This window comes from Phoenix dactylifera, unplaced genomic scaffold (genome assembly GCF_009389715.1).
Source record: "Phoenix dactylifera cultivar Barhee BC4 unplaced genomic scaffold, palm_55x_up_171113_PBpolish2nd_filt_p 000119F, whole genome shotgun sequence".
Classification (NCBI taxonomy): domain Eukaryota; kingdom Viridiplantae; phylum Streptophyta; class Magnoliopsida; order Arecales; family Arecaceae; genus Phoenix; species Phoenix dactylifera.
Genome location: NW_024067687.1, coordinates 416,932 through 439,799, shown reverse-complemented (window position 1 = coordinate 439,799; position 22,868 = coordinate 416,932). Strand labels below are relative to the sequence as shown.

At 39.4% G+C, this 22,868-nt stretch overlaps 2 protein-coding genes across 2 annotated transcripts in view; both read left to right on the top strand.

Annotated features, from left to right (window-relative positions):
* The first annotated feature begins 267 nt into the window (after positions 1-267).
* LOC120104833 (cysteine-rich PDZ-binding protein) lies at positions 268-14,303 on the top strand. Its single transcript, XM_039116671.1, has 4 exons — positions 268-474; positions 585-702; positions 13,379-13,470; positions 13,911-14,303. Exons 1-4 carry the CDS (start codon positions 459-461, stop codon positions 13,973-13,975), a joined length of 291 nt encoding a protein of 96 aa, XP_038972599.1. The 5' UTR covers positions 268-458; the 3' UTR covers positions 13,976-14,303.
* A 3,199-nt stretch (positions 14,304-17,502) lies between these two features.
* The window catches only part of LOC103724163, a 56,391-nt gene continuing 51,025 nt past the window's right edge, over positions 17,503-22,868 (top strand). The window contains exon 1 of the mRNA XM_039116670.1: positions 17,503-17,692. Coding sequence (XP_038972598.1) covers positions 17,581-17,692 — 112 coding nt within the window. The 5' untranslated portion in view covers positions 17,503-17,580. The remainder of the gene's footprint in view (positions 17,693-22,868) is intronic.

The window sequence follows — 22,868 nt, the reverse complement described above, 5'->3', positions numbered from 1 at the left end:
AAGAAAGAAGAAGAGCCTTTGGAGTCTCACTAAAGGGGAAGAAGAAGAAGCCTCTCGCCTTTAGATCACAAGCAATTTGTAAGTTAAAATATTCTGTTTTTATTCTTCAACGTCCACCCTTTAAATAGATAGGGCGTTGGAATAAAATAAAAAATTAATCTTATAATAAAACTAAGATTATATGATTTTTGATTTCGATCGGGCTGAGTCATATTCCAGTGGGTCTAGTTGGGTCTAATTGGCTCGGCTCCATCCGTTGGCCGGAAGCAACACCATAGGTGCTGCATTTGGCAGGAAGTAGTAACACCCTAGGTGCTGCATGCACCGCGGTGCAGCGTATACCCTTTTCTCTCTCGCTCTCTTCTTCCCTTCGCCTCCACGGTCGCTTGGGGTTTCTTTTCCTTCTGCAACCTTCTCCCTTCTCCTAGCGGGGAAACATCACTGCCGAGAGACAAATAATGGTGTGCGAGAAGTGTAAGCATTTTCTCCTCTAATTCTTCTCGAAGTGGTAGCGGTTCAGTTTCTTTCGTTTCTTTCTTTTCACACAATCCCTCCGCCGTATCTTATTCTCTTCCTCCCTCCAGGCGAGAAGAAATTGTCGAAGGTGATCGTGCCCGACAAGTGGAAGGAGGGCGCCAGCAATACCACCGAAAGCGGCGGCCGTAAGATCAACGAGAACAAACTCCTGTCCAAAAAGCACAGGTTCTTCTTTTCTTCTTTCGTCGAAGTTACTTTTCTTTTTTTCTCCCCAGATCCCCTTTTCTTGTTCTGTTCGGTCGTTTTGTGGTTATTGTTATTTATTTGTTGTTTCTTTTTGAAATACAGTGAGATCCATTCAATTGTTTGTTTGGATGTGGTTTTTATTGGCTTCTGATTCTTCAAACTGAATTCAAGAGTAGTGGGCACTGAGCATCCCTCATATATGTTAATCAAATGATAAATGAAGAGATGAGGATTGGGCATTCATACAAGAGGTTATTGCTGTCTTTCTCTTGAATGAACCCTAAAAATACCCATTTTTTGGATGACCTCTCTCTCTCTCTGTGCGTGCCTGCGTGTCCTCTTCTCCATATATGTGTGTCTTTAGTTCCTAATTAGTATTACTAATTTCTCTTGGCAGAAGTGACAGAGCATTATGCTCTTCAACCAAGTCCTATTCTCTAGTTTCTAGGCCGTACTGAACTACCACCGAACAGGCCTTTACTATTGTAGCTTGCTTTAATCCTATAAGTTGGCTCCTTCCATGTGGTGCCCTTTGGTGTAGCCATTTTATCTTGGGAGTCCATTCCATTGGTCACCCAAGCAAGATATATGCTTGGCTCTAATACCAATTACAATTCTGAAAACAATGCACAATAAGTATATGAGTCTTTGTGTTGGAGTTGTTGTTTTATACATTAGGGTTTCGAATTGAGGGAAACTTTGTGGGAGGTAAGATTCAATTCTAATTAATGAACCCACTGATTGATGGATAATCAAAGAACCATGAGGTCTGTTTGGTGGATCATTCATCTTTAGGTGATCTGGTGCTTCATGGGTAACCACATTTCCTTATCTTGCATTTTGACTCCACCAGATTTTTACTAGTTGGGCCAGGTAGATAGCAAAATAAGCTGTTACAACAGATCAGTTGTTGGATAAGAGGTTGACACATTGCATGTCAAACTCCAAAATATCAGTCTTTTCTTCAATGTTATGGATGGTGAGATTGTGGGAAAATTGAGTTTAGGTGCCACTTTCTCCTAGTTTGAAACATGATTGGCTATAGATCCAAGCTATGAAGCACGGAGATGGATATTAGATGTGGCCACAGCATGATACAAATAAGCCAATATGACAAATTTTGAAAAAGTAGGATACGCTACAACTAGGATACATCAAGGAATATATATATGTATGTGTATATATATGTATCTATACATATATTCATATATATATATATATGTTTGTATGTATAAAATACATATATATTCATACATACATATAAATGCATGGGTATGGATAGAAAATGGCATACATAAAGCATAATGGGTTCAAAATAACAAATTCCATACCAAGGTCCGCAATCTTGGTACTGGGTACCGTATTGGTACCTTATCGATTCTGTATGGTACGTTACACTTTTAACCGAAATAGTTTTCTAATTATTTTTCTTAATTTTTATCTCGGTACGCTTTCATACAAGTCAGTATGTTTCAGTACGGACCAGTATGCACCTCAGTACGCCTCGGTTCACCTCGATACGATGCGGTATGCCTCGGTACGGGCAGTGTGGGCGGTGCAGGGCTTGTACCGACTTGAAGTTAAGTTTCGTACCGGTTATCGGATGGTACAATAGACCATGCTCCATACTTTATACAATAACTTTAACTTTACAAGCTCATCGGCTAGTCATTATTTCATAATCCATACTCCGTACTTCATGTTTTAAAGTAATATCGTATATTACAAAATCTACCCTCCCCCCATTTTTGGAGATATTGGGGAAGTATATAAGGTGCATTTAAAAAGTATTTGGAGCATTTCTTAATTTTGAAAATTAGATTACTTAACATAAGTATTAGAAACATAATTGAGACGTACATGATGAGTATCAGCATCTGATATGGACATGATATGGATATGGCAGCCTACTCGCTCATGGCCCCCTGCCTCGCTAGTCTCCCCATTTGGCTTAGTCCCACTCAGGGTAAACCCCTGCTGCTCTCCCAATGCGTAGGTTAGAGAGCCGAATCGGAAAACCCCGTGTGGGCCCCCTAGGCCTCATGTGTGCCCCACACACCTGGCTCACTCGGCATGCCCGGCTGCATAAAGAGGTTCTGGCCTAGGGGCAGGGAGGTCCCCAACCCCGGGTCCAGCCTCAGGCCAGGTGGGTTATACCCGAAAGGCCCAGCTAGCGCCCCCGTGGGCCTGACCGGAGTTGGCCTGCAAGGGGTCCCGCTGGCCATCCACTCCCCCTGGCCCAGCATGGCCTGGGTCTACGGCGGCCTGGGCCTGGCGCGGCCTGCACGGACTGGGCCGACGGGCTCGACGCATCCTTGGGCCGCCCATCGCGATGCGGTCGGCCGGCCCCTGGCGGGCCTGCTGGCCCCGCGTCAAGGTCACACGGGGCGTCTGGGCCCCAGTCTCGGTGCCTCTCAACGGGCCGAGGCCTGCACTACTAGCCCGGGCCTCGTTGCTCCGCCTCGTACCCAGATACACGAGCGGCCCAGGAACCCTGGGCCGCTTGATGGATCGGACGTGGGTTGCGCCCACCCCACTAGGCCCTAGGTCAGTCCGCAAGGGGACCGGGCTGGCTCCCGGCCCACGTCCAACATTGGGCCCAGGAGCCTCCTGTTCGGCCAGGCCCTCGAGTGACTCGTCGATCGAGTCAACTCGGAGGCTCCCGAAGGGGAGTCTGGGGTTCAGCCCCCCTTTCACCGGCCGGCGGGTTCTTCGGTGGCGACTGGCTGCGCGCGACCTTCGCCGGCTTTTGCCAGCCGTCGAGGTCCGGCGGGGACACTGGCGAGGTTGGGCGTGTCACCGGAGAGGGCGGCCGAGTCGAAGACGACTCGGGCACGGGTTCGGGCACGGTCGTCTTCTTCGGCCGCGGCGGTTGGTTCTCCCTCGGGAGCTTGAGCCGTGTCGCCACCATCCAAGGGCCAAATCGCCACCATCCAAGGGCCATAGATTGGCCCTTGGCCCTCCTCCCCGCAAAAGAAGTCTTATCAATAAGGTCAGAAAAAAGGGATGCGTGATGTGCGCTTGAGGATTGCTAATGGTCTTAAACCATTGCATTGCTACTGGTTTTGGTCTGTTCATATGCGTGAGAGATTTGTGGGCAGGTTGGTTATGATTGATCACACTTTGACATAGTACAATCCAATTCATATCTTGATTGAATTTTACTTAGTGAATTTAGTTTTAGTTGATATCAAGATATACGTGACAAAGCGTTTAATACCTATATATGTGTGATTAGGCTAAAAAGTGAATAAAAAATTCTTTTGTTGCTCCATTTTTTCAATTTAGCTTTATGAATCCTCTTTATGTAATCTTTCTATAAAGGTTTATTTTTGCTGTTATTGGATGTTTTTCCAAATTCTTGCTCACAACCTCTATCATGCAATCCTGTACTCATGATTTGATCTTCTCTCCTTCTAGGATCTCCTCGCATCTTCAGTGTGTACACCAATACCTTTTCAATGAATTTTACGACTTCGTCTTCAATTGTTGCAACTCCTAAATATCTCTGTTCTTTGCTCACTCTTCATCATAGCATTACTACAAATCCATATCAAAATTCTCATATCTATTGCATTCTTTTTTTTTCTCTCAGACCATTGATCAGAATTGTTGGTCATTTGCTTGAACTTTGTTTGCTAGAGGTCCTTTTTTTTTTTTTGGTACATCGGCGCCTCACACGAACCGGGTGTGAGTCAGCCCATAAGGTCAGAGAGAAGGAGAAAATACTCGAAGCTGGCACCGCGGCGTGAGTATCCCAAACAAAGACCCCGGAGTGGTTCGCCGCAAAGGATGCCACCCAGTCCACTGTACTGTTAACCTCTCGGAAGACATGGGTAGCTCGGTGAGAGATGCACTCCCCTAAGAATTTGCGAATGTCATGTATCAGTCGCAACCCGCCTGCATCACAGCCCGACTCCTAGTCATGTTGGCTAGAGGTCTTTTAGCTAATGTATGCTTTCAGGTAATATTGCCCATGCTCTCTCGAATGAGTAGCTATTTTTGCAGGCGTTGTGTTGAACTTTCCAATTGAACAACCATTTTTACCCAAAGAGGTCGGCATGCCTTGAAATTAAGATTGTTACACCACATCTTATCCATGTGTCATCAATCGAATCAGTAACAAAACATCCCTTATGGACTTTGAGATAGATGTTCTTCATCCATGTGACCTTGTACGGATCTATGCTTTGGCTTGCTCTTTAGCTTAAACTTATTGATACTATCTTCAAAAATGATATTTGTGCAACTACTGGAGTCAATACTAAAAGTGCAAAGATGCCCAATGCACTGGATTTAGATATTGAAAAGGTTTCTTTCCAATCTTCAATGTCTATTTCACTTCGAGTAGTGCAAAGTCTAAGAACAGAGCGATGCAAGGAAGATACCGCCTCATACCAAGCATACCATACTATATAAGTATCGAATTGAGACTTGGGATTTGGGGCGCACTGAGTCTTTGTATGTCGAACTAACCCCCGTACCGAGCATATGGATATTGTATTAGCACGATACTGATGCAGGATCCAGTACTGAGATGGCGAACCTCAGATGCAACTTTCCTTCTAGATAGCTATGTTTTAGGCTCTACTTAATATATGTTGCCTTATGTTTTTTTATATGTGTATCTACTTAGTAAGACTTTTTTTATTGGTGAAATTGTGAGCTGATTTAGGCATTAGGCTTAAAGTGATCAAATTCGATGCTTCCAAGCTGAATGCTCAATGCCTAAGTGAAATCAATAATTTCTCAAGTTAATGATTCACAAAGGATTTGCCTACCTCCTTGCTTTTTAGGCCAATGCCCAAATTGACATGATTTTTGTTTGTTAGAAAGGTCTGCTTGCCAACATAAACCCATAACAAAAGGCAAAGATGTTGTTTATCTAGAGTTTGAAGAAAGTGATGAATGGAGCAAATGTAACTACATAGAAGAAGACAAGGTTCATCACTTTGTTGTTTTTAGATGTCTCCTAATTAATTATAGGTAGCATCTACAATTGGCAGTTAAGCACCATTTTTGAACAAGAATCCAATCAGTCACCAACTCTGTGCGGTGTACTTAATGACTTTGACATTTGCATAACGTGGTCTTTGAAGATGGTCCTAGTAAGTTGAAATTGAAGAGCACCTAGATCCCTAGATCCCTACAAGGTCGCATGAGTGAGGAGCACCGCTCTCTAGGTCTGTAAGAGATGTTTGATCACTGGCAGGCTTGTGTTTTTATTTTAATAATATTTGCAAGGTCTTCTTCTGCTGTGGTGAATGTTCGCGAAGCTAACAATAGTCATGACATCATCTTATAATTCTAATTTCATCACTCTGTGAATATTTCTGGAGAATGTCGGAGAAATTTCATTCAAGAAAAAATATTTCACTCAAAAAAAATTATTCAAAAAAAAAGATGGAGGAAACTTTTCTTTAGATTTAGTTGTTACTATGGGTATATTACACACACTGGCGGCCATGGTCTGCCGTACCGGTCCGTACTGGCCGGTACGTACCGGTCCGGCCTGGGACCGGTATCGGATCAGCGTGGAATTCGGTACCGGTGGTTTATTGTTGGAGAACCGGTACGGACCGGTTTGGACCGATACATGATCGGTTCGGACCGGTACGTGACCGGTACGGGACCGATTTGTACCGGTCCGGGCCGCCACCGGTACGCCGACCGATACCGGTACAGCGGACCTTGCTGGCGGCCCAACCTTTGTTTGTAGGCTGTATTACTGAAGCATCTCTTTTTGAATCTCTATATCATGTTCTTTAAAATATGACAACTTAATAGATAGTCCTTTTTCATAATTAATATACATAATATAATTCATACATATGCTTCTTGTTTCTTTAATGCCCTAATCTGCTTCCCTGCTTTTGCATCTGCTTCTAATTCTGGTAACTTTGCGCCAAATGTGATGTTGCTAGAATTTGGTATTGTTAGGATCAAATTTCTATGTTGGATTGTTTTGGGGAAAGTTGGGATCCATATAGAATTTCAAAGTATGTTGCTGATGTACTTGAGTTAGGTAAAGAATTGAGGGATCTTTTTTGGGTTTTTTTTTTGTTGGCGGCGGTTGGGGGGGGGGGGGTGTTAAGGGAGTGTACTACTGATTGCCTATTGGTGGATAGAACACTGTAAGCATGGATAAGAAGAAATCATGTAGACTTAATTGATATGAAAAAATTCAAAATATCTACTCCATGCTTCTTTAGAGAGATCGATAATCAAAGCTTTGAATATGGATTTTGAATGTGGTTTAAGAGTGACAAGCTTGCTTTGTTGAAGTTGTGGTTAATTTGGCTGGATGTGCAAGTATAAACACAAAACTTTTCCAGAGTAACAGTGGGAGAAAGAGCAGTGACTTCTTTGAGATTTTATGCTTGATGAAGGTAAGGTCCAAGAGTTTGAAAATAGCATCCATTTTATGTTGATTGTCAATAGTAAAAGAGCTAGTAGGTATGAAACTGACAGAGCTGGATTGAATGAAGATAGATAAGGAATGGACAGATTTAGACATGCAGGAAATGGAGGCGAAAGTTGCTTTGTTGAAATTGGTTAAGTGAAGGGCATCAGCAGCTGATACATTCTTTGTTGTTCCAGCAAAAGTTTAGTATTTCTTTGATAATATTTTTAGCATGGCAATTCTGTAGAGCCACGAGTGCTTTTAAAGCTCTTAGTATGTTTACAAACTTAAGACTGCAAATTAGCTTGTTAAATGGTGCCTAACAAGAGTTAAACAGGTATTGGTCAAAAGTTTAGCTCTTGTCTGGATGTTTGGGCAAAAATTTCCATAGTATCGAAAAAATGTCAAAACAGAGTGATGCTACAAAAGAAAACCAAGAAAAAAATTAACCACGGTATTTTTCTGGTATTTGTTGTTTGGCTCTTGCTGGAAAATCTATAGAAAAGAAAATATTGCAAGTAAAATTAGCAGAAAATTGGACTATAATGTAGTGTAATTTAAACATTTACCTCCTAACCAGTCTTTCAATTTAAGTTTTTGGCCAACTCCAAAGTGATTCCAATTTGATTCACTCCCATGTGGGGCAGTGACCTGCTACAGGAGTCTAAATTATGGATTTACACTTGAGTTTCATAACTAATTTGTGAAGCGTTGAATTAGGTTTGATTAGGTTGCACGTACAGGCAAAATCTAAATTGGGACAGGTACAGATTAATCATAGGTCTACCCTACCAACTTGTGCCTGTAGCTGTAAACTATCATAGGAAAGTAAAATTTTCAACTCAATGAATAATTTATTATATTATAATAGAATATATATTATCTGGTCATATTAAATCAATATTACAATATTTTGTCTCTTTGATAATAACATTTTACATAATGAAGAAGATGAGCCTCATCCTTTCCAATAGAATCAGATACAAAGACCACAGAAGAGAGAAGAAAATGCGTTTCATAAGAAGTTATATATCATATGCTTGTAAGTCATAAATCCTCTTCTTTTCTATCTTCTTTTCTGATTCTTGTAAGTTAACCATCCAACATCTCTAGAAAAAATAAAAAGCCGTGGATGATGAGTCAATGGATCAGAGGATGCTTGGGAAATAATTAATAAAGGAAGAAATTAGGTATCAAAAAAGAAAATAGAAGAAAGGAAAAAAAGAGGACTTGCAACAAGAAATAACCTGAATGGAAAAGGGTGGTGATAAGAAAACAATGCAGGGCCCACTTGTTGCCATTTTTTGTACTGCTTTATCTCCTCCCTTCGCACCATTTGTAGAAAAAATATTTTTTATTCTACAAACAGCATATTAGATTAAAATGCTATGAAATTCAATCCAAGCACATGAAATACGTTCAGGAATATCATTGGAACCATCATACTTGCTGACCATCAATGAACTGATTGAATTAACCAACCAACATTGGCCTTAGTCACTTGTATTGAACAGAGGAAAAAGCTTCTGTGCTGCTTGTACTAAATAACAAGTGTGATCCCCCTAAACAATAAAATGTGTTGACATGAGGAGGAACATATTTACAGTTATATCATTTGCAATCAGCTGAACCTTGAGACATTCCTGAAACCAATCATATACCATATTGAAATAGGCAATCCAAAGGAATTCTCTGGTAATAAGGAAGTATTAGAAAGAAATAGACTTAAAAACAACATACTTGGGAAGAAAAAGAAAGAAAAATGTATAAGAAAGAAAGATAGAAGAGCTGCAACAATGCAACAATGATATTTTAGCAGCAGGCCTGTTCCGATCTCCAGTCAGAAATTGTGATCTTTACAACAATTAGCACCCTTCGAAGATTGAACTGATACCATTACTCCTTCTCATCTTCTCCCTTTTCTAATCTTATTTTTGACCATTCCTCTTCTTCATCTTTCGTTTCCAATCTTATTCCAAATGTTAATCCAAACTCAACCAAGGAGACTATCCAAACTCAACCAAGGAGACTTTTATCTGGGATGGAGGTGGAAGTATTAACAGTTATAGCAAATAAAAGGCCGGAGGGGACTGGTTTGATGAGGATGTGAGAAAAAAAACTAAATGAAAGAAAAAGCGATAAGGTTGTTTTTTTATTTTTTTTTCTTTGGGTGATAGTTTGGGAGAAAGAAAGGAGGTTTTGCCGTGTTTTGAGATGAGATGGCATGCTGTTCTTCTTCAGAGAAGTGGAGTATGGACATCACTTTCAAAACATGGGAAACAGAGAAGCCAAAATGAGTACATTTCTATTTCCCCAGGGAATCTCCGTTTTTCTTTGGTATCTTTGAGGATTGTTCCCTTATGGTTTATTCCCTTGAAATTGTCATAATCCCATGGTTTCATGGGATTAAGTACATCCAAACATGCCCTCAGAAGTTGTCTTCTCATTTTGAAAGTAGTTGCATGGTTATTGAGAAAGCAAGAAAAGTATGTGTGATATGGCAATAAAACTATTATGTTGTTTTGTTTTGTTGGCATAATTGTTGACAAAGTTGTAGTATCTTATTCTTGATAATTTGAAACACTTAATGTTGTACGACCACCCTAAGTGGTTGAATGTTAACTTATCCTCTTCAATAGGTAATGTACTAGAAATAGAAACCTGTGTACAACCCGACTGAAGTTTCTTGCTACACTTGACTTTTATTTTCTACTCTTGACTTTTCGAGTCTTTCTTTTCCTAGGAGTACATGATGTGAATGGATGCAGAAAGAATAAATGTGGACTGGGTTCTGGTAGTGGGATGCATGTTGGGGATATGAGGAGTCTAGCTTGAATGAATTTTCTTTTGGGTAACCTTATTTCCTTTTTTTATTGGATCACCTTTTTTTTTTTTTGGTAAAAATTGGATCACCCTTTTAAAGTTTTGCATTTGGGCTCTCTGGATTTGTAGGTTCGCCCTTAAATCTCCTCATCATCTTACACTAGAAACTAGAAAGTATGATCATTCCCCACCATCCCTCCGAAGAAAAATTTCACTTTCTTAGCTAAAGAAGTGAAGCCTTTTGCTAGTGCGTGCATCTCCTAAAGCCTTTGTCTGATCATATGAGTTCAATAATGCTTATCATGCCAAACGGTGAGTTTTCTCTGTAAAGTCCCCATGAAGTCTTATGCTATCTCTAACCAAAATTGCTTATGTTCTCCCTCTTGGAAGGGCCAAGAGACACAGATAGGGTCCAGAAGCACTATATTATGACACTAACTTTTGCAATGGCATTGCTTTAGGTGTACTAAAATTCTAAGATAGGAGCATGCTTCCCATTTTAATTCTTTTTTTGTAGACTCTTAGCATGGAGTTCTTTAGTAGCATGTAGCTTAGTGTAAAGAAAATAGCTTGTTGAAGGTTTATCTCTTCAACCCAATTTCCCATTTCTAATATGAAGATATCATGCTCTTCTTCCAGGGAGGCAGGCAATATATGTGAAACAACTTGCTTTATTTGATTTGTACGTTGTGTAAACCAAGGCAATTATTTTGTACTTATGTTTATGAATGACTTGAAAGGACACCTAGCTATGTTACCCAGACCTTTCAACTTCACCAAGGGTTCCTGCAGCCAGCACTTAAGCATGGATATGGGTTCACAAGAGAATTTTTAAAGAGTAAAAGGATTGGGGACATAGATATGCACCTGTAACATAGATGCCTGAGAGCTTGACTTTTGGGATCATTAGAGTGGAACTTTAGAATCTTTGTTTTTGTAAGGTAATAGTGATATGTGGGAATGAAAATCTTTGAATTTTTTGTACAACATGTTTTGATAATAGTGCTAAATGACCAACATGATGTTCTTTGAGTCAGCTTCATTATTCATCTTTTATCGTTAACAGATATTCATGTGTCAAAATCTAAGAACAACTAAACATATTTGGAAGTTTTTGACATTTTGTAGCACCAATAGTTGTGAAAGTATGCTACTTTTATGTCATATGGTGGTTCAACTAAAGATCAGCCTTTAAATGAAATATATCTTTAAAGACTGCTCACTTGTGCGTTTTCCAGACAAACATCTGCTTGCAATTTGCTAAAATATTGCTAGTGGACGGACATTCCAAGAACTTTTATCCCTTGAAAACAACATTCTTTTGGCTTGGTGATGTAACAGATTCAGGTTAAGCGAAAAAACAGAAAAGAGTGAAAAGGATAAAATATTGGAGAACAAAGAATGAGAGGAAAAAAAAAGGAAGAGAAGGGGAGAAAGGAGATGGTGTGAGAAAGAAGAATAGAGGGAGAAGGATGCCGCTACAGTACTGACATTTTGCATCATCAGATTTGTTGAAACTAGGGAGCCAGCTATTGGCTACTTATTTGAGCTTTAGTAAGGCCCAATAAGCCAAAATGTATGGCAGCCCCAATAACATATGACAAAAAAGATTGAAAACATGATAAATATTCCTAAAGGTGGAGCATAGAAATCAATCATGCCAGGCTTAATGATGATGTTCTTCAAGTTATCTTGCCTAAGAGCCTTCTTGTGTACATCTACAAATTAAGAATTTGATCATACATGAGGTTCGAAAATTTCTTTAGTAACAATTTTCTTTCGAGCAAAATGAAGATCTATATAAATATATTTGGTCCTTTTGTCAAAAATTGGATTGCTAGGATTGTAGGTCGAGGAATGGAAATTCCAATCTCAATAAGCAGGATATGAAACCATATCAACTAACAAGTAGCTAATGCAATTGCCCTATATTCTGCTTCTGCACTAGATGTAGCAGCCACCGACTGCTTTTTGCTTTTCCAAGTAACTAGTCTCCCCCCACAAATGTACATATCTTGAAGTACCTCTTCTATCATAGAGAGAACCTGCCCAACCAGCATTCTTATATCCCCAAAATTTTAGGTGGCCTTGATCCCTGTTTGAAGTTCCTTCACCAGGCATGCATTTTAGATATCTCATAGTTCGATATACTGCTTCAAGATGAGGAACACAAGGATTACGCATAAGTTGACTAACGGCACCAACAAAATGAGTGATATCAGGTCTCGTAATAGTCAAGTACATCCAACAAGTATTCTGTACATTTCTGGATCAGTCTGTTGCTCAACACAACCGTATAACCTTATGTACAACCTTTAGTTCTGACCATGGGGCTAGCTGGCCTACGACATTGTTCTAATGTATGACTGACCTTCTTGACACACTGTCTCTCCTGGAGATCTAGATGAGGCCATGAATATTGCATAGCTGGAAATGTGTTCAATGCAAATACTGTTATTCATCTCCTGTTGAGTTCTTGGGAGTGCATCAATGTAATTGAGATGATTTCAGCCTAACCATGGCTTTTACCTGTGAACAAGATGAGCACAAATGCTGTAGGCACCTTGCATCTTACCTGAAAGAACGTACCCTCCAAATGATGCAGCCAGTGTTGACTGCAACCCACAAAATAAACCAGAAGTAACTATCAAGGAGGGAAGACCTTATGAAAAATCAGATATCAATATGCCAATGTCTACTGTGCATTTATGCACTATTATGTATGATTCTGTGATATCATATCAACTAAAAATGGTGGGATATGAAGTGATATCAATAGATACAGGATTGTCATGTAAATGCCAAAATATTGGAATAGCTTCTCTCTCAAGTTCCTTGACATGGTACATATGTCTTGTGAAAGTCGTATATCAATAGCTAGACATTGATTTAGACAGACATTTGTTTGAGATGATTCTTTCTTGGTGACATCAGAACTCTTTAGACTGCTTAACTGACATTCCATAAGAGAATCAGTTACATTATATCTGTCTTCATAGTTTCATTGCTCTTGACTTGTCACTGGAAATAATGACATGCCTCATATAAAGCAGTAATGCCTAATGAACAACGAGGTCTTGGAGATAATACTGTTATCACTTAGAATTGTGGTCTTTTGAACTTGCATTGTTGAATTTATACACCTGCAGTGTAGGTTTTATAAAACAGACACCGTTATCCTTTTATCATTTTTCCATGGTTTTAAAATCTTTTTTATTCTGGACAGTTACTCTGAATTCTTTGAGATTCAAATATCAGTGGTTTTGCTTAGTTTTTATTATCCTTTTATAATTAATTATAGTTATTGAACAACCAGCACTTTGTCATTATTATATCTGAAAATATTGTGAGTTGTCTGTGGTTGCTGTTTCTGATTGGTTAATAGTATCTCTCATGCTATATTCTAATTATTTGTCCTCTTATTTGCAGATGGACCCCTTATGGAAATGCCAAGTGCATCATTTGCAAACAGCAAGTACATCAAGATGCCAAATACTGCCATACCTGTGCTTACTCTAAAGGCAAGAAGTTTGATGTTATCGTTTCCATATTTTTCTTTTCTGGGTTGGAACCTTTTTGTTTTTAGTTTTTTTTTGCATTGAGAATCTTTTGCATTACTATAACAGAACACCTATATCCGGTAGCTTGGTACTCCATGGAGTTCAATCTGTACTATGCCAGTTGCAGACTCTGACTTTAGCTCAAAGCCAAAATTGATCGCATGTTTCAAACAATTTGAGCAGTCTTCTTGTAGTTGATCTCCTTTGTGCTTACAGGTTTCTTTGTCAATAAGAACATTTGATTAATTTGAACTCTTGACAAAAAAGTTAGGCCTTTTTCATGGATAACTGTTCAATAGGCACTAACAGACTCAATTACGAAAATTTTACCAGCATAGCTAGTTCAATTTTTTGCCCACAATATATCATGACATGCTTCTAACCCCTTTTTTGCCTCTTAGGGGTCTGTGCTATGTGCGGGAAGCAAGTGCTGGATACAAAGTTTTACAAGCAAAGCAATGTGTGAAGCTGGTGGCATAATACTACTGTTGTGAGGCTCTCTGAATTTGACCTCACAATATGTGCTTCAAATTATTTCAGGCAAGACAAGTGGAACTAGTGTGTCTCTAGCAGGTCTGATATTTTAATACTGCTGCATGGAAAAGTGGAGACTCCATTCTGTATGCACAGCTAGATCTGTTGTTTCAATTGACAGAAATTTAACTGTACCTTTTTTTATTAATTTCTCTAAGAACTGGTTCGCACGTGCTGATAATTTCATCTGTATAGGCTTGTAGCTATCCATATTCCTTTTGTAGTTTTGCAGACCCACTAAAATTTATTATGCTCGCTCTCTCTCTCTCTCTCGCTCGCTCTCTCTCTCTCTCTCTCACACACCCATACACGCATGCATGCACACGCACGTGCACACATGCCTGCACATGCGGTCGCAATTTAAGGGATGGGTGCAGTAGCTGAAAGGAGATATTACTTATCAGATCTTGTCATCTTGATGCATGGAGATGAAGCATGGATGATCGTTATTAAACAAGTTTATCCTGCTTTTAGTTGCTAGAGATGTTTCAGAACCCTTTTGAAATTTTTGTGGGAAAATGTTTTTTCTTGCTTTTGGATTTTTAAAGGAAACGCTTTACTACTGCAAAGGGAGTAGCCCCACAATGCCTACAGGAAGGTTCCCAAGGCCCTAATGTTGGTTTCTTTGAACTTTACATTTGAATTATGTTTTGGGGGTTTTGAAGTAAGTCATCACTATCCGCATGTAAGTGCAGTGTTCTGGCGTGGAATGCATGGATGCCTTGGTCCTCCTGGAAGCTCTGTTTCTTTTACCATTTCAATCTTTTAAGAGCAATCCTGCAGTAATCACTCACAAAAGGCAGTGTCTATCACCTAATATCTTTGCTTCTTAGTGACTTGCTGAGTGATACTTTTGATTTAAGCATTTTTGATCTTTTAATCATGAAGCCACATGGCAGGGATCACTGCAATAAATGGTGGATTAATTGCAGAATGCTGAGTTCCCAACCCATCGTTGATGGACTCAAGGTGCTTGTGTGCGCATGGCACATGCCGCATAGCATTTTCTTTCAATCAATAGAATATTTGTTACATATTTTTCCTGTTTAGTACTGGAGAGCTTCTGATATATGTTGCATTTGATCATTCTGAATTTAATTTACCTGGCCATTCCTTCCCTAGGACTTATCTTTTATGGAAATGGCAAGTCATTTTAAGGAATTTATTACTTAGTTCGGACTTGCTAAGTGTTAAATTGGGACAATACAAAATTGGTTCCACCGGGGAGGTGCATGTCCTCTCTTGTGGTAAGGAAAACTGTTCTGATTAGCGATTCTATAAAAATTGAGTCATTCAAGTTCACTATTTTGTATGCTGAAAAATGGTATGATAGGCATTATCAAACATTTTAGAGGTACTTTCCATTTAAGATGGTTCTATATTCTTCTGTGCCACTAAAATCTGGTCTCTCTTCTTTCTTCTACATTTTGACTGACTGGTCATACTATTTGGGTTCTAGTACCCTCCTTTGTTGCATTTTGTCGAAGAATCATTGTATTTTGAGGGAAAGTCATGGTAGCAGTCCATGCATCTCTTCAGAGCAAACACAAACCTTAATTTCATTAGAGAAATTTTTGTTACTAAGCTTATATGGATAGTTGTGTTGATTTCTAGGGCTGTCTGAGATGCTAGCTACTTTAGTGATTCCTTAAGCTAAGAAATGTTATGGCCATATATATATATATTGGGGTTGGGGGAGGGGGGTTGTTGGGGGGTGGGAGTTTGCACAACATGCAAGAAGAGTTGTATATTAATGAACCTCTTATGGGGCTGTGGCCTCCCAGCATCGACGTAGCACCGCTTCTGAATACACCAATCTTTTTTCTTGTTATTTATTGGCATCATGGTGGCCATTTTCTGTGCATCTTGAGTCCTGCACCATGACTCCAAAAAATTATTTTGGGAAAACCATTGATGTAGAGCGGTAACAAGGATATCCTCATAGCAAAGGTCAAGGGAAATTTTGATCAATTCATCGAATTCTTTGTATCAACTCTTCAAGAAGCAGTAAGAGCAAGTCGTGCAAATCAGGAATTTCATCAACTTAAAGTTGGTTGTTATTGAAGAAAGATTCACAAACAAAAAAGGGAAAAGAGTATTTGATGATGCATTTGCATGGTAGAATCATGATGATAAATGAAGACCTATGTATGATGTCATGTTGGTGGTGGTTTTGGTGGTTTCAATTGCAACATTAAAACATGTTATTTTAAATGTTCGTGCACAACTAGAAGGTCTAAGGACAAACTTTTGTTGACAAGCTTGTGATGAAGGGAGGTACAATGCTTTCAATCTTCTTTAGATTGGAATCGAACAAGGATTATTAATTTCTAGCACGAATTTGATTTTTGAGAGAAGTCCAAATCTATTAGGGATTGGCTATCTCATTTTTCCTATTTTCTTTTTAAATATCGTAACAGTCTACTTACATTAGGAGTCACTGTTCATCTATTTTATTTTCACTTACTCTTCATTGCTGAGCAGTTTTAAGTCTACAATATAAAGTGCCCTGCAAACCATGAATGCAATTAATTTAGGGAAATTTGCCGAAAGCTTTTGGAGGTTTTTATCTTCTTATTTGTTACTTTGTTTATATCTTCTACTTTTTTTCTTTCTTTTGCTCAAAATGCTATCGATAGAAGGCAATGTAAGGCTAAGGGCACAACTAAGGGAGGTTTAGCACCCCCTAGGACTATCATAACATAATGGTCATGCCGCTAGTTCCAATTAGGTTGGTCATAGTGGATGTGAATGCGTATTCAATAGGCATTAGCTAGCTTTTCCCTACAAGTTTTCCTTAAATAATGTTTCAGACCAAGTCCACAAAAACAAGAAGTTGAAAATTAATGGAGTGTTATTCTATTAAATTCCCATATTAACAATCATTATTAATTAATTACACAAATATATCAAATATAAACAAATAATATAAGAAAAATAAAAAAAATTCTGGTTGGATGGGACTTGGCCGGGCTTTAATCGCCAAGCCTGAGTCGATTCCTTTGATGAGACAAGCCTAGTTTCCAGCTCGGCTTCGCTTGCTGTGTCTAAACCTTCGGCCTCAATCAACGTAAAACCTTTTGGGCTGGACCAAATCCAAGATTGGTTGGGCTTAAAGTTAATCATGGGCTGAGTTTGGGTATAAACAATGGTCAAATTTGACATACCTAATATTGGATTAAAAATAAATAAAATTTAGGACTACGGAAGTCCGATTAAAAATAAATAGAGTTTAGGCTTAAAGCTTCGCTGATGATCAGCTTTAATTGGGCTATAAAGAATGTCTACATTCTACACATGGCTGTCCCAGCTGGCTAAACTAACAATATCCCGATGTACCAAAAATGAAATAAAAAAAACTAAGAGTCATTTCTGACCTGCTTTCCTTAAACTCCAAATGACACCGGTTCGGCTACCGGTCCAGATACTGAACCACACTCATATCGTAATTGATTCGATCCGACTTGTGTATTTTTTCCCTTCTTCCCGTCCGCCGTTTCTTCTTCGCTGTTCTCTCCTTTCTGTTCTCGTCCTCAGATGGAAAAGGGGAAGTCGTTGGCCACCGAAATAACGCCGTCCTTCAAAAATCTCCAACTCAATCCACGCCCGAAGGCCGTCTCTTCTTCTCCTCTACCTCAAAAATCGTTCCGTAAGCCTCCCAAATTCCTCTTAATTTGTTCTTTTTCGGTTAATTTTTTTTCCTGCTATAGTTAGCTTTGCCGCAAATTTTTTCCCTCTTTTTTTCGTGTGGTTATCAGTTAGCTGGCGAGTTTATTGTAGATTAATGTGTTTTCTCGTTTGGAATTAGTTCTATTAGATTTCATGACGTGGTTGTTGTGGGGAATTCGACTATTGATCCAAAATCTACTTAATTTGCATCCAAAATCTTGGTTGTGTGTATATTTGATTATTGAATTGGGCACTGGGTCTTGAGGACCTGTTGTTTTCTCTGATAATCTTGTCATCGTTATTATTTATGATACAGGGTCTGAGAACTTACACTTGTGCCTTTTGATTTCTGTGATTATTACGGAGTCCTTTGGGGGGTGAATATTACTTATTAAAGAAAGAGGAAGAATATGCAGACATATTTGCATAGATAACCTTTCCCAGCTGCAATCCTCCTCGGGCCACTTTAAGGGTCGGAATCTGCTTGTGCAAGTGTTGTCTGATTGTCCTTTTGCGTGTACCATTCCTGGCTTAATAACCATGTCTGTAATATTTTAATGAATCTATATCAGGCTAACTCTTATCTATCTCGATCAACATCCATCCCAGAATATAGAAAAAGAAAAAAAAGGCCCCCACGCTCACATGCATAAATAAAGAAAGACAAACCACTGCCCTCTTCATTTGCATCCAGAGGATTCCTAAGATCCAGACTCTTTGTTACTGGGTCTGTTTTCAGAATATTATGCTTGATGATATCCATCATAAAGTGTATTATTTTTACATGCTCTGGATTTTTCTTGTCCAGGGAGAGTTTATTGTCCTTCAGTTGTTTTACTTATGATTTTTTCCCAATTTATTGATGCATCAACCAAAAAAAATGAACAAAAGGCAATTTCTTCACAAATGGCTTACCTTTTAGGTTTACTGATTTCTGAGATGCTGCCATTCATTCAGAATAGGTGAAAAGTGAATTTCCTTCAAAGCCTTTATATTATAAGCATGTGAACAAGAGGAATGATACTTGGTGATGATATAAAACGTATAGATCATTATCTCTTTTTTCTTTTTTTTGGTATTCTGTACAGTCATAAGTTCTGTTGATCTAGACTGAAACACATGTTTCGTTGTTTTTCTATTTTCTTTGTCCATCTACTATTCATCTACATCAAATTTGTTTTTTTTCATATGACACTAATGAAGTCATTTTGTCCTTGGACAGCCACAAAATGTAAACATTTTTCATGTAGGACAGCAAACAGGCCGTTATGGAATTGGTTCAATGTTTCAAATGACTAGGAAAGCAAGATATATTGTGGGCTAAAAATTTGCTAGGGTGCAGACAATAATAGAAAATATATATTAACGTTGATCTACTATTGCATCTACAAGATAAGCTACCAAAGTTACCTGGGAGTGACTCAAAAAAAATCTTTGCCTTAATATGATGCCTCCTCCATGCTAGGTATCCATGCTCTTGGGAAGGCTGGAGTCAAGGTATGTCGATGTGGCTTAGATAGGTAAATAAGGCAGCAGCAGAGGTAAATGGAACACAAAAAAAGGATAAAAGAATTGAAGGGAAGAGAGAGAGAGAGCGAGGGAGGGTTCTGGCTCACATAGAACTCAAGAAGGCATCACACCATGTCAGTCTCACACTAAAACAAAATCAAAAAAATTTCTTTATTCTTTTGTTTATGCCTACAGAAGTGAGGTACAAGCCTATACATAGAATAAAAGTGATAGAGATAATACTTAGCTGATAAGAATGATTAGTTCTTACTTCTTATGCTTATTTTTATCCTAACTAAAGCTTGAATCCTCTTTTGTTAGTTACAAAGATAAAGGTAATCACAACTAACTAGATAAAGATTAAAATTTCAAATTTAAGAATCAAATTCAAATAAATCTAAACTACCATCAAGCCTAGACTATCATCATACTTGTGACGAAAATAATCTTCAACATGGATGATCAAATGATCGGATGATGCAAATCAATCGTGGCTTCATCACATGCTATTAAACCATAGGACCAAGGGTTGGACCATTAGACGATGTTTTCTTCACACCTAAACTTGAAATCTGCCATCCGAATCTCCATTAACTCTCTCGGCTTGTGGGAATTCACTTCCAGTGAATGAAGGCTTTGTTGTTTCTCATGTAGGTCTGGGTTAAGCTTCCTGAGTTCTGCTTCTATAATTCATGTTGCATCTAAATCTTGACCACCATGCCATATCACAAGGAATTTCCAGTATCATCCCATGCTTGTAGAAATGATCCAGTCATCAATGATTTCTTCTATCTTTTCTCTCGTCTTGAAAGTAGAAGGAAAGTGTGGTAGGTGGTGAACTAAGAGAAGAAAAGGGAATAAGAATGTCTTGGGTAGAAGAATTAGCAGGTCTATGGGTTTGTGGGGAAGAAGGTACATGTGTAGCAAATGGGTCAAGATTTCCTTTGTAGAGCACTAGTTCTTCAATATTATACATTTATAGCCATTACTAATGCCCATATTTGGTGGAAGATCCAAAACATAATCATTAGTCTTAATCCTTTGTACATTTTAAAATGGTTCCATACTCCTTGTCTGCAATTTCTTGTTGGATCCTTATGGGAACCTTTCATGCCCAATTCTTACCTTCATCATATCTCCCTCCTAAAACTCTTGGTAACTATGGTGCACATTTACAAAAGACTTTAACATTGATTGCTAATAGATATTTTCCATCTAATTTCTCCATGAAGTCATGAATGTATTAAGCAAAGGATTCGGCAAGTTCAGAGGGTCAAGACTTAGGAGGCAATGGAACAAGATTAATGGGTTTTCTGGGATGATAACTAGTGACTACCTCAAGTGGCCCATGACTGATGGAATAATTGACTGAACTATTGTAGGCAAATATGGCCATGGGTAGGATCTCATCCCAAGCATCAACATGCTCAGAATTAGATACCTAAGCAAATTTCCTAGACTCTTTGATGGCAATCAGGAGCATTGCGTGACATCCTCAATCAAAGGCGTGCGTGGAGCCCAATCAGAGGCGTGCATGAAGCCAACCTGAAGCCAGCATGGAGCCCAATCAAGGGCGTGCGTGAAGCCCAACCAAGGACGTGCGTGGAGCCAGCATGGAGCCCAATTAGGGGCGTCCGTGAAGCCCAACCAGGGGCGTGCATGAGCCCAATCCAGGGGCGTGCGTGAAGCCACATTGAGTACAGAATTTTTTTGCCGTGAAGTTAGAAGAGTCCTCTTTGTTTTGTTTTGTTTGATTGACTCATTCAAAGGTTTGAATTGTTAGTACATCCTTTGTTGACCCATTCAAAGTCGGAAATTAAGATGGATGGGAACTAGGGGCGTGCGTGAACCCACCCAGGGCATGTGCAAACCAACTCTTAGAGTCACGAGAGTCCTTTTATTTTACTTTGTTTGTTTGACTTATTCAAAGTGAGTGTTAGTGAGTCCTTGTTTAAAGGAGTTTGATTTATTTCAAACTTCTTATCTCTAGCGGATAAGAGCTGGTTGCTTTTGTTTGTTTCTGATCTCCTACACTATAAAAGGAGGAATGATGAATAAATCGGCAGATTAGAGTTGAAAATTTTTGAGTTGAATCTCTTATTCTTCTTGGAGTGTGACGCTCCCTTTTTCTGGTGAGACGCCAAGCCTTGGAAAGAGTTTGAGTGATGTGGAACTCTTCACCCATTCTCGCGCCCAACCCTTTGAGAGTTTGAGTGGAAGTGGGACTCTTCCACCCATTCTCTTATTTATCCTAGCCTTCCCATGCCATTCTATTTGAGAGTTCTAGTGAGTGTAGGACTCTTTCCACTCTCACGCCAACATCTCTTTCCATTCTCATGCCAACATTTCTTTCCACTCTCAAGCCAACATTTCTTTCCACTCTCACGCCAACATCTCTTTCCATTCTCATGCTATCCTACCCTAGAGTTTGAGTGCCATTAGGACTCTTCCATCTAGCCATGCCACATTCATTTAATCGTGCCACATCAAGCCTAATCGCGCCTCATTTAATCTAGCCACGCCTCACCCAACATAGCCAAGTCCTCATTCAATCTAACTATGCTCTCACCCAATCTAGTCAAGCCCTCACTCAATTAACAACGCCTCCTTCTCTCTCTCTCACATTTCAGCATGCCCTTCCCTTCCAAGCCACATCCACACCAAAGAGAAAAAAGAAAAAAAAAAGAGAGAACTTGTGACGCCCTCCACCATCTCCACCTTCATCTTTCTCCTTCCCACACACTGCATCACTCTTGTTGACTACTTTCAGTTGATTGCCTGTCTGGGGATGATTATAGAAGAAAATTGGAGCTTGGTTCCTAATATTTTACATGTCTTCCAAAATAACTATTGAATTTCACATCATGGTCAGATGTCATGCTTTTGGGTCCTATGCATTGCCCTACCCATGGTATGGTGAACCGGCTGGTTCAGTGTGTACCAAACCGGTCCGGTTCAGCGTTAAAAATTGGTACTGCCCGTACCGGCCGATATCGGCCTTGTAGCGGTCCCGTATTAGCCCCATACCGATCTCGTACTGATAGGCCAATTTTTTTTGGCTTTCGGATGCGTGAACAATTGTATCGATTCGGTACTGGTTCGAATCGGTCTGGTGGCCGACCGGTACGCCTACCGATACCGGTTCGGCGATCCTTGGTCCTACTGAATATTTTTGCAGTGCGGGAAACATCGGCTTTTTTTTAGGAATTAAAATATGCCATTTAGAACACATGTCCACTATCAGAAATAATGAATCATGTCCATGGCAGTCCTAGCAAGGCCAATAATGAAATCCATGCTTATGTTTTGCCAAGGTATTAGAGGACTGGCAAAGATATATATAGACTTGACGTATGCATACTCCTGAGGTGTCACAGGAAACTTCGGAGGCCTTTGAAAAATCTGGAATATAGGAGATTCAGTCAACCTCTTTTAATTTAGATGAAGGCCCTCACAGCAGCCTTTAACCATAATTTACCTTTCCTAATGCAGTCAATGATGGGAACCATGATGGTACTAAAACTTGAATAAATCTGCAACAAAAGGCAGCTAATCCATGAAATCTCCTTATCTCATGAACATTTGAAGGTTTAGGCCCATCAATGATAGCCTTGACCTTCTCGGGGTTGGTTGTAACTTTGAGAAAA

Excerpts from the sequence above, each read along its gene's own strand:
- LOC120104833 (XM_039116671.1), top strand. Across the intron at positions 703-13,378 it reads CTCCTGTCCAAAAAGCACAG|ATGGACCCCTTATGGAAATG; the intron begins GTTCTTCTTTTC and ends TCTTATTTGCAG. Across the intron at positions 13,471-13,910 it reads TACCTGTGCTTACTCTAAAG|GGGTCTGTGCTATGTGCGGG; the intron begins GCAAGAAGTTTG and ends TTTGCCTCTTAG.